The sequence below is a fragment of the Gavialis gangeticus genome, unplaced genomic scaffold (genome assembly GCF_001723915.1).
Source record: "Gavialis gangeticus isolate Ggan-Ray unplaced genomic scaffold, GavGan_comp1, whole genome shotgun sequence".
Lineage (NCBI taxonomy): Eukaryota > Metazoa > Chordata > Crocodylia > Gavialidae > Gavialis > Gavialis gangeticus.
In genome coordinates this window covers 7,331,408-7,342,906 of record NW_017729026.1, presented here as the reverse complement: position 1 = coordinate 7,342,906, position 11,499 = coordinate 7,331,408, and the positions used below count along the sequence as shown (strand labels likewise).

The window sequence follows — 11,499 nt, the reverse complement described above, 5'->3', positions numbered from 1 at the left end:
AGGGCACTGGTATATCAGGGCTGCTCAGCAGTGGGGCTGGGAGGCGTGGGGGGGAGGATGGGCAGCTGCAGCTAGACCTGTGTTATGGTGAGCAAAGGGGGCAGGGGGAACCATGATTTTCCATGATAAAAAAACCCAAAATCAAATGCCAAAATTTATAAGCATTTAGAATGTATTTTATTATAGTGATTGAGGCACTGATAGGCTTTCAAATTGCTTTAAAATTGTAAATATATCAATACAACATTGTGTTCAACTGATACCTATATATAGTGGCATTTCATTTCAACCATGGAAAAATGTGGATTTGGGGGTTTTTTGAGAAAATTTGCATTTTTATCAGAGAATTTATGATTTTTTTTAACAGAGAAAACCAGGATCCTGGAGTAATCGCTGATCTCATTTTATCAATGCTACTAGAAGTAGAGATAGCACCTTTGGCACAGATCTCATTTGTGTTGAGGTCATGACACACATTTCAGTTACAGTGAAAGACATGAGGAGATAATGTGACCAACTGACATTCAGATACCTATAATAAAAACTACTTTGCTGTCATCCAATGTCAATATTAGGATACTAGATTCTGTTAGGCTATCAATCAGCTATTAATACCTTAAACATATCCCTAAACATTCCCTTTAAAAATCACTGATAAGCATACAAGAATATCAAAGATGAAAGAAAAATTACTAAAACAAAAATGGTACATACAACAGGCTATGCCTACATCGCTGTCACAGCAGTGTGGTGTTGAAATACTCAAGCTATATTTAAATTAGCAAGCTCAGGAATTGGTAGCAGTCTAGCCATAAAAGCCCAGGGAGGGGCAATTACAGTTATCAGCACCACTACTGATGCTATTCTTTGCAGAGCCTACGTTTAGGTGAAGATCCCAAGCCCTTTAGGCTGAATAAGGGAAATAACTCGGGCTTCCCCTGGTGCAAGCAAATGTTTTAATCGTAATAAGCATATGGAACAGGCTGGCACTACTAGCAGTCATCTTTTAAAAGAGAGTAGCCACAAATTCATTTTGTGAAGGGGCCTGATCCATCTGGTATATAGTAGATGTGCTAGGATCATGCCTAATACGCTGGACTCACTTAGCTTTAGGAATATTTAGCTCAGTAATTCTCAACTAGGGTGCCAAGCCATATGGAGAAGCAGCAAGATCCTTTTAACATTGCCACAGGATCCACACAATTCTACCACTGCTAGGTGTGCAAGCACCTATATGATTCACAAGATAAACCTGGAGATTTCAGGTAGGAATCCACAGTATGAAAAACATTCTGACCTGCTATGGTCATTCTGGAACAGAAGAATTGCTCTATTATTTTTCTATAGACAAAAAATGAGGGAAAGCTAAGAGAGGGCATTTCCAACATCTCTGAGTGAAGGTAGTAATATGTACAGTAGCAGCTGCTTTATAAATCTTCAGATAGACATCTCTACTTGGTTTTTTTAAAGTGTTTTCAGTCCTATTATTTTTTTTTACACAATGTAATAAAATAATTAGTTTCCAAAATGCATTGCTGCTAAATTCAGAAAAGTTATGGAGGGGTGCTTGCATTTAAAAAGGTTGAAAACCAGCCACTCATTTAGCGTCTATATCTTGATTGGGCTCAAAGGATACGTGGATTGGGCTCAATGGCATACAGACTAGGGGAAGTGCTGGGCACATCCTTATACAGAAATCTACGCATTTCAGGAATTTTCAAGTGAAACTGGGAGGCACAAGATGAGTTTGGGTATCTCAAGGATTAGGCAATAGCTGAATCATGGATTTAAAGATCACAGTTTTGGATTTTGGTGCCCACAGTTCCAGGTGTGTAAATCCTGCATTGGATCTAGCCTATACATATTTTAGCATTTTGCACACCATCAAACCATAGGCCTTTCCCAAAACAGGTATTCAGAGGCTAATGCACCCATGACTTTGAACAGCTTACAGTTGTATTTATGGATATCGCTGTCATGCATTTCCTATAACGGGAATGAATATGATTAGTTATCTTCAGCAGCAATTAAATAAAAGTAAATGAAAAATACCAAAAGTAAGTGTCTAGAATGACAAATTCTCTCTTGGTGATAGGAGAGAATGAAATCTTATTATCCCCATTTGTATATTCAAGGAATCTGAAAGACTGCAATGCTGATCAACCCTACAAAAATGTACTGTAAATCTCTAAAATAGAGATTTGGAGCGCTTAGGGAAGCTAAGCACCCTGCCATATCCACCATATCTAGCAACTCTAAAAATTGATGTCCTTGTAGTAAAAAAAATGGTTTACAAACCAGTCATTTGTCTTTACTTTTACATGGATAAATTATCATCTTTTGGATACTGAAATATCATTGAAACATTTCTTAGGCAAATGGAAACCAAATAACAGCCCATGAATTTTTCACAAACCAGGAGAAATTCAAAGCAGGAGATGAGTTCAGCTTTCCATACAGAATGAAATTAGCTTCCTGTGGGGCAATAGGGAAAGGTCTCTCAAAGTTAATCATTAAAATTTTGCATGTTATGTTAAGGGACATGCCAGCTACTCCATGACTGCTAAGAAGAGGTACCCCCAGGAGAAAAATGGTCAAATAGTTTGTATTCACCATTATTCTCGTATTTTTTCTTATTTCCCAATTACACATATACACTGTAAAAATCACAGATTTGAAGTATGGGAGAGGTAGCACTATGTTTAAAATGGCTTTCTGACAAGTACCTTCAAATCTTATATTTCACCTATATCAAGACAGGAAGTGAAATGAAGTGATACTGGATGGGAGGAATCCTAAATCAAGCAGAATGATTTAGGCCATTTATATCTGAAATCTGAACAATTTACTCTTGTTAACTATAGGTCTACTTGTATACTTTGCCTAACCAGAAATAATAATAAAAAAAACCCCAGCATCCTTCTGATAGAAATAAACTGCTTTTATTAGTTAGTAAGAAATATGCAGTTTACTATGAAAACTCTTTTTACTTTTTATTTTTTTCCTTTTACCTGATAGGAGCACCTTTGGCCTGCGCTGGTCTCAACAATACAGTTATGGTAGTAGCTGTTTCATTGAGAGATGCATCAACTCCTTCATAGTCCGGTAAAGTGGGAGCTGATCAATGTTCAAGAGAGGAAGAAAAAAAATAAAAGAAAGAATCAATTTAGCAAAAACATTCTGAATTGTCATTAGATTCTGGCTTTGCACCAAAATAAATCTTTTGGATGATTTTGCAGTCAGGCACCAATTTCTGCTGCTACATATCTAAATAATTTCCTCCATTCATGCCCTCTGCCCCCTTGCATCATCAACAACAACAAACCTTTCTGCAAACGTTAGGATATATCAGTTTGTATTAAGAGGGAATGCTGAAAGGTGACTACTTTCATTTACAAGCATTTCCTGCAGAGGAACGCAAAGCCTCTAATTCACACCAGCCCTCCAGCCTCCCTTTCCCCCCCCCATTTCAAATACCTCTCTTCACCTCTTTCCACCTCTGGCACTACAATTTCTGCTCCCATCTCCCAAATAATTCAGAATCTTTCCAGGTTTTTATCTTTTTTTTACTGATATGTATTAGAAGGTTGTGGGAGAACGATAAAAATCAAGCAGCTTCCACAACAGCCTCATATCAAATTCATAGCTGCTCAGACATATTCTAGTACCACAGAGGGCCACAGCTGGTCTAAGAGGCAAGGCAGCAGCTTCCTCTTGAAGTATAACTACACAGTGCTCCTTGCTGAGGTACTTCAAAGCAGTGGTTCTCAACCTCTTTTATACCAGGACCCATCTGTAAACATTGATGGCCAGACCCAACCCAATAAATAGTTTAAGTAGAAAACACAAAAGTATTTTGGCCCAAAAATACCTATTACATACTGTAAGTCAAAGCAGTTCTACAGTCTTCATTTTAAAGACAGAAATCAACATGAACAGGAAAACATTAACAGCAATATCAACATGCAGCCCTCCATTACTCCCCACTGACATTCATCAAAGGGTTCTTGGAGTCATTATGGACTCCAAGATGAACACGAGCCGACAATGCGAGGTCACGGTTGGAAGGGCTAACCGCACCTTGTCGTGCATCCACAGGTGCATCTCTAGCAGGGCCAAGGAGGTGATCCTCCCCCTCTATGCAACACTGGTCAGGCCCCAGCTGGAGTACTGTGTCCAGTTCTGTGTGCCCCACTCCAGGAGAGATGTGGACAACATTGAAAGGGTCCAGAAGAGGGCCACCCACATGATCTGGGGACAAGAGGGCAGACCCTACAGTGAGAGGCTGCGGGACTTGAACCTGTACAGCCTTCACAAGAGAAGGCTGAGGGGGGACCTGGTGATAGTCTATAAACTCACTAGGGGGAACCAGAAGGGTTTGGGAGAGACCTTGTTTCCCCTAGCACCCCCTGGCATAACAAGGAATAACAGCCACAAGTTGGTGGAGAGTTTAGATTAGACACTGTAAGAACTACTTCACAGTTAGGGTGGCTAGGATCTTGAACCAACTGCCAAAAAAAGTGGGGCGAGCCCCAACCCCGGGGGTCTTTAAGAGGAGGCTTGATGCCTACCTAGCTGGGATCATTTGAGCCCAGTTTTTCTCCTGCCCAGGCAGGGGGTCAGACTTGAAGATCTACAAGGTCCCTTCCGACCCTACTTCTATGATTCTATGATCATTGTGCAATTTACACAATGCAAATTACCGATACCCCTCGCTCCCGACTTGCAGCCCCTCAACCCTCCTTGGTGCCCCTCACACATGACCCACAGTTCCCTGGCCCTGCCAGTGCCCCTCACTCCCAACCTGCAGACCCCTGGTTCTTTACCCAGACCTTCTGGAGAGGACCTCACCTTTTCCCATCCAGGCTGGAGCATGGCAGTTGCAGCAGCTCTGGCTGGTGCAGGCAGCAGCAGAGCAAGTCCAGTCCTGGTGCAGGCTTGAGGGAGGAGGAGGGGAAGCCTGTGACCCCTACCCCTGCCCTGGGCTTGGACTCACAAGTCATGGTGGGCAGCCTGGCCATGGCCACTTCCCTTGGGCAGTGTCTCATGGCCGCCATGCCCCTGCAAGCATGGGCACTGGCCCCGCTCTGGTCCAGCCACACAGCTCCTCTCTACCCCCAAAGGGCCCCTCCACCCCCTTCCTCACTGGAGGGGCAGGCACCCTGTTGCAACTCTAGCACCCAGACACCTGTCTTCTGTGCTGGTAGGCACCAGCCCCCCTCAAACATCCATCCCCTCTGGATACCCCTGCCCCCCCCCCACACACACAAACACACACTTCTGCTGGGATGGCAGTCCACAAACCCTGGCCATCCTAAGTAAAAGCATACTGCAGTAGCCCTCCTTCATGAAAATGAACATAGCTTACATCTATAGTTTCTCTGCTTTTATTTGCATATTAGACTTTTGAAGATTGACTGAGTAATGCACTGATTGCATCCTTTTGAGAGAGCTCCCCCCTAGCACCACACAATCAAGACAAAAGATCATAAAATAAAATGAAGTAGGGTTAAGCCTGAAGTTTCTAGTCTTTTAAACAGTTAAATCATTATTTAGTAAATCAAATTTCTATTAAATCTTGGTTTTCAGAAGGTGTAAGAAATATTTGCTGCTCTTTTTAATATAGAGATGTGCCTATATGCAACTCTTAATGGTACTAGTGTTGTTCAGTCATGTTAATGAACCTTCTTGGTAGAAGGTCAATCACTTAAGTTAAAATATTTGGAAATAATATATCAAATGCTTACACTGAAACAAAATAAGGAGCACCTCATTAGCCCCAGAGACAAAATAAAAGTTTTTTCCTACAGATGCTGTTTCCTACAAAATGCTATTTAGAGCTGGTTTTTATCTGGAGGATCACAAAAATATTCTACAAACTTGATATCATTTCACCTACTATTCAAACACAGCCAGCACTGTAATAAAATGCATTTACCAATTATTGTTGCCTGGCAACACTACACAACAGTTTAAAACACATTGGAAAGAAGAAGGGAGAAGTAAAAACAAACCCAGAGAAAGAGACAGAATGTCACTATACAAATTTGTATCTGGCCAGGATTAATATCTGCTTCATTTACACTTGCTGCTGCTTGCTTTTATGTTCATCAGCATGACTCTTCCCAAATACCCTCTCAGGCGTAAGCAGTCTGGGCCTATTGATTAATACAGGTCCATGTGCTGAGATGATTTTGCAGAACAACATGAAAGTTGGCTACTGGCACATACATTTATTAATAAGATACTAAAGCCATCTTATTAACGAGATGTAGTTTTTCCTCCTAGAAGTACAAAAATGAAGGTCAAATGATAAACCAAGAGAAAATACGCAACCCTTTCATAACCCACTTCTTGGTAGTCCTGGAAGGGTTATGTTCTGGAATTAGGTTTGAAGAAACAAAGATGGCTCTGGCAGGAATCTGAGTAAAATATTAGACACAAAACACATCTCCCAGGGTAAATAAAAGCACATCTTGAAAGAAATATTTAGGGTGTGGCATGCCAAACAGATTTCAAGCCATGGTTCTCGTTAACTACAGTGACAACCGCAACATGCTTTCTGATTTGAAGGAACTCTGTTTTTTTCTCCACTTTCATGTATTTGCATGCGTTTAAAAGCAGGTACTGAAAGGACTGGGTGACCAGGACATCAGAGAGAAATATAGGACAACCTATTGTAAAACATTAAATCCTCTGCATTATAATTTTTTCTGTACATCACTATGCCAGAAAATAAGGGAAATAACCTGTTTTGGTCTGTTTCAGGTTTTCATACAGCCTTATCTTTGACTGTCTGCCAGGTTCATAAGTTATCATGCCATAAAATCAAATGAGTGTCTCTAAACAAGAGATTAATTTTACTACTGTTGCTAGTTAACCAAACTACAGCTTATTATTTGAGGAAAAATACTAATAACACTATTACCACTAATATGGAAAACTGGTGGATTTTAGGAATTGAAAACTGGTGGATTTTAGGAATTGCTTCTTTTTCTATTCTTTAAGTCTACAATATACATGAGATGAGATTTTAAAGACAACATCAATTCTTTGTACACATTTCTAAAAGAACAAAGAAGCTGTTACACATGAATCAGATGCAACTAAATTCAGCAAACTATTCTGCTGCTCTGTTCTGCTGTTAAATTGTGTCACCTTGGGTGAGTCTTAATTTCTTTGAACCTCACTTTATTAATCTGCAAAACAAATGCAATACTTATCGACTTGTGGAGAGTTGTGAGACTTAATTAGTTAAGGCTTGTAAAGCACTTTGAAATACTTAGATAAAAAGCACAACAGCGAACACAATACATTTCTGAAAATCACAGGTGCACAATTTTCTCCGGATGAATGGGCTGATCCCTAGACTTATACCAGAGGATATATCCCAAATACCAACATTCTTGACAAAGTTTAACTTTTTTCAGAGTTACTTTCCTTATTTTGTGCCATAATGATATATGAAAATATATGTCATTCAGGGGGTGAAATGTTTTACTTATAACAGGTTGCCCTGCATTGCTATTTGATACTCTGCTCACCCATCCCTTTCACCGTTCTGCTTCATTCACATGCACATGGAGAGAAAAATCACAAAGCCTGTGGCAGTTCTGTCATCATAGTTAAACTAAAGCAATGACAGTATCCAAATCCTTTTGTAAGCCTTACAAAACTTGTTATACCAAACAAATGACCCCTCCTTTATTTTTTTTTTTAATATAATTACCTGAGATGTTAGTTGTTACGTTGATTGTGGTTGCCGGCCCAAACCCTTTGACTGTGCTGGCACGTATAAAGAACTGGTAGGTGGTACCAGGATGCAGATGTGAAAAGACATGGTGGGTACTGTTCCACAGCTTTGAAACAGTCTGTGGAGGTCCTGCCACTGGAACTGCAGGATCAAATGACCGAATACTGCTATAGCTGACCTGTTAAAATGATTATTTTTAAAGTTAGGTTAGATTAGTGGTCTCCAGCCTTCTTAAGTAGGAGATCACCTTTGGCATGTAAAAGCAACCTAAGATCTACTGTGCACCGCTGCCACCTCCTGCCCCCTGCCCAGCTGGTAAATCTATGGAGAGGGAAGAGTGGCGGGGCAGAGTGAGGCTGAGTGAGAAAAAATTATTTGGAGGCATGCCTTGTCAGCAGGTCCCTCACTGTCGGGGCCTTGATCTAGCCCTCATCCCTTCCCTCCCCCACAGACTGACCTCCGGGGCTCAGGCATGCATGTGCATGCATGCAAGCACTCAGCCCCCCACCCCAGCCTTAGATCGACTCCAAGAGGTTCCGAGATCTACTGGTAGATCAAGAACTGCTGGTTGGCGACCACTGGGTTAGATTATTTGACAGAATTGGGCTGAATTTAATCTATAGGTTTACTTGTAAAGGAAACAGATGGTATACTGATACCTGGAAGTAGATAAGTAGAGAATATGGTGTAATCCTAAATGACACTGCTGAGTATTACACTATTAACAAGTACTAAAGTAAAATCTTTTTCCTCCTGAGCACTTTGCCTACTCTTCTTTTCCTCTTTCATTTCACCACCCTATTAATACATACCCTCAGTATTGTAGTATTACATTTAAGCTAGCAGGGCACATCCTTCACTGTTTCTAATAGTTACCTGTCTATACTCTCCAAAGCGTGCTATTATATCCAAACCTAGCAATGGCATTCAAGAATGACATTGGCATAGTGATGCCTATATTCACTAACAGTTCAAGTATATTCCTGCTTTAATGAACTAAGAAGTCAATAGTCATTAAGTCATCAGCACAACAGAAATTGAACACTTAAAGAGGGAATGGAATGGTCCTAGTCTGCCCCTTTTGTAAGCATTTATATCCACGTTTTTGATGATTTATGTTCCATATCCAAGAGAATATACGTTTTAAAAAATGTGTATACAGAATGTGTATACAGGCTTCTGACTTCTTAGAAGCGAGATGGACACACTTTAAAAACCCACAGAAAGTTAGCTTTAACATTAACACATTTTTTGTGTGCAAACTTCTCTTTCCACAACTGAGATTTCACAGGTTTGCACAATCATGTTATTGGAAGTCTATCTATATACATACAAGCTTTAAAAATCAGCATTTTAATTACTCACAGATTTTTTAATTTGTTATAGCCATTTAATATTACTGATGGCCCTGGCCAACCAATACTACTATGCATGATGCAGAATTTTGCAACTCTAGTCACCACAGAACTTACATTCCTACGTAAAACAGCAGCTGAACTCAATTTGCCTCAAAGCCAAAGATGGATAAAATCAGCAGTAATTATTCCTCCCACTTCTCAATGCTGACCTCCCAAATGCTTTTATATATATGTATTACCTCATATTGTGTGATGATACCGTTTGGATCCAAAGGTTCTTTCCAGTTAAGGAAGATCTTGTCTTCAAAGGGGGTCCCTTTTACTGATTTTGCAGGTATAGAGCCAGGCACTGTAAATAAAGTAGGACTTTTTAAATTTATAGGAATTCAGGAGAAAGTCATAAACTGAAAATTTGTTGATGATTTACCCCACTGACAACATAAATTAACAAGAACAAAAGTTGGCACATCACATAGTATATCTTTATCCAGCTATGCAAGAGCACTGAATTGAGACTGCCTCCCTAGACTTGATACAACTTAAAATAAATTGTCTTGTAAAACAAACAGAGAAAGAAAAAAGCCAAGCACATAATGACCTAAGTGTTTAGAGTACATTAGTAACTTCCGTAATAAACATCTCAGAGCCAGAACTACATGTCAGAAGGCAGTTTTCAAAATACTTTAAAAACAGAATCAAAGGACAACAACAGTATAATTAACTACATCAGACTACTTCTAAATGACAGAAATGCTGCAACAACTTGCTAGTGTCAATCACCTTTCTTGCTTTGTTATTTTTATAGTACCAGGTATCGTAATAAAAATATAACTGTTTAACCATCATCTTCTCTCAGGACTAATGCTGTGCTGGGATCAGAACGACTTGATTCAACCCTTCAAATAAAAAATATCTTTCAAAGCATTGAACTGAACTAAGCAAGTATGACCCTTATTTTTATATCAGTGTAACCAGTGAAGGAATGTCTCCCTGGTATGATAAGGTCTGAAATCTTACCTTAGGCACCACTTCCTTAAGATGTATTCATAGTAACTGGTAATCACAACTATGCTAGGTCTGAATGTTTTGTTATTTTCCCCTTTTAACTTACAAAATATTTTTGCCTATGCCTATCCTCACCTGGAACGAGGGTACACATTTAAAAGAAAAAGGGGAAAGGGATATATATAAGAAACTTTAGTTTTAAAAATGATTTTTCTTTCACACTAAGTTACTTTTATTTTATTATCCAGGGATATATTTGCCTAACCTTTTAATTACTTTATTTTCTTTAATCCAACATGCAATGAGCTTCACACATGACATTTCCTGGAGATTTATTTTCAAAGCATACTGTAATTTTGTGAGGGGTAAAAATAAATTAAAAATCACTGGATCAAAGAAAGCGTTATGCACCGTGCTAACAGCATGAAGGAATAGTGAGTGGTCTGTCACAGCAGTAAGATTTATTTCAGTCTACATGGAAGCCATAAATGATGAGCTGACCTCTGGGACAGGCAACATAATTTGATACATTAATAATAAATTCATGGAATCAAAGCAGCCCACAAGTAAACAGATGAGACTCCAACACCCAACTTCATAGAAACTGCTCATCCATCTGTCAAGTGAAGACTTGGGAGAAGTTAACTAAAATCATGTACTGCCATTTTACTTCACTGTACTGACACAGTGTGTGTCGTGGATAAAGGCTGATACGCCATGACAGCCTCTCTTGTGCTGTTTTTGGCATTTGCTGATGCTGCCGAAGGCATTGTTCTGTTTTGGACTAGAATGCTCCGCTGTTTTTCTTCTCCACCGCTCAAATGAGGCATGGTGTGGCATATACTGTGCACAGGTAATGTCCTCCTTCATGCATCTGAATGTGGGTGAGTAAGAGCGCACGAGTCTACAAATGGAATGCACTTTGTTAAATTATACTAAATCACTATTTTAATGTAGAATTCAAAGTAAAGGAAGTGCACGCACACAGTTTGTGAATAAAGCTGCAAAATATTTCTTGTCTCTCTCTTAGATAGATTGCTTCAAAAGGGGCTGCAACTGGGTACTGGGCTAGATGTAAACCCTTCTAACACATCTCTTTAAACACCCAAATGGGAGAAGCCTACAGGCAGATCACATGGCATGATCATGCTCTGTGCTTCTGCACTATAAAATTCTTTGCTTGTGGCAGCAGCAATGTTAAACTGACTGGAACTACATGATCCTAGTTAGTTTCATGCTTCTTTTCCCACTGGCATCAGAAGGGCATAAGAACAAAAGCTTGTACTGTGCGATTATCATCCTCTGCTCTTGGGAATGCCAGAAAAATAAGTTGGGGAAGACAGAGAAAAATAGTTATCTAGAAATAAAAAAGTGTGTGTGCAC

The 11,499-nt window shown here is 39.7% G+C and overlaps 1 protein-coding gene and 1 long non-coding RNA gene across 2 annotated transcripts in view; one reads left to right on the top strand and one right to left on the bottom strand.

Moving 5' to 3' along the window:
• The window catches only part of PTPRK (protein tyrosine phosphatase, receptor type K), a 791,004-nt gene that overhangs the window by 106,232 nt on the left and 673,273 nt on the right, over positions 1-11,499 (bottom strand). The window contains exons 9-11 of the mRNA XM_019520302.1: positions 9,351-9,460; positions 7,730-7,931; positions 3,012-3,117 (exon numbers count right to left, since the gene is read on the bottom strand). Of these exons, the coding sequence (XP_019375847.1) occupies positions 3,012-3,117; positions 7,730-7,931; positions 9,351-9,460 (418 nt within the window). The remainder of the gene's footprint in view (positions 1-3,011; positions 3,118-7,729; positions 7,932-9,350; positions 9,461-11,499) is intronic.
• LOC109299786 overlaps positions 10,703-11,499 on the top strand; it is a 56,341-nt gene continuing 55,544 nt past the window's right edge. The window contains exon 1 of the long non-coding RNA XR_002097997.1: positions 10,703-10,969. This is a non-coding gene — a long non-coding RNA (uncharacterized LOC109299786). The remainder of the gene's footprint in view (positions 10,970-11,499) is intronic.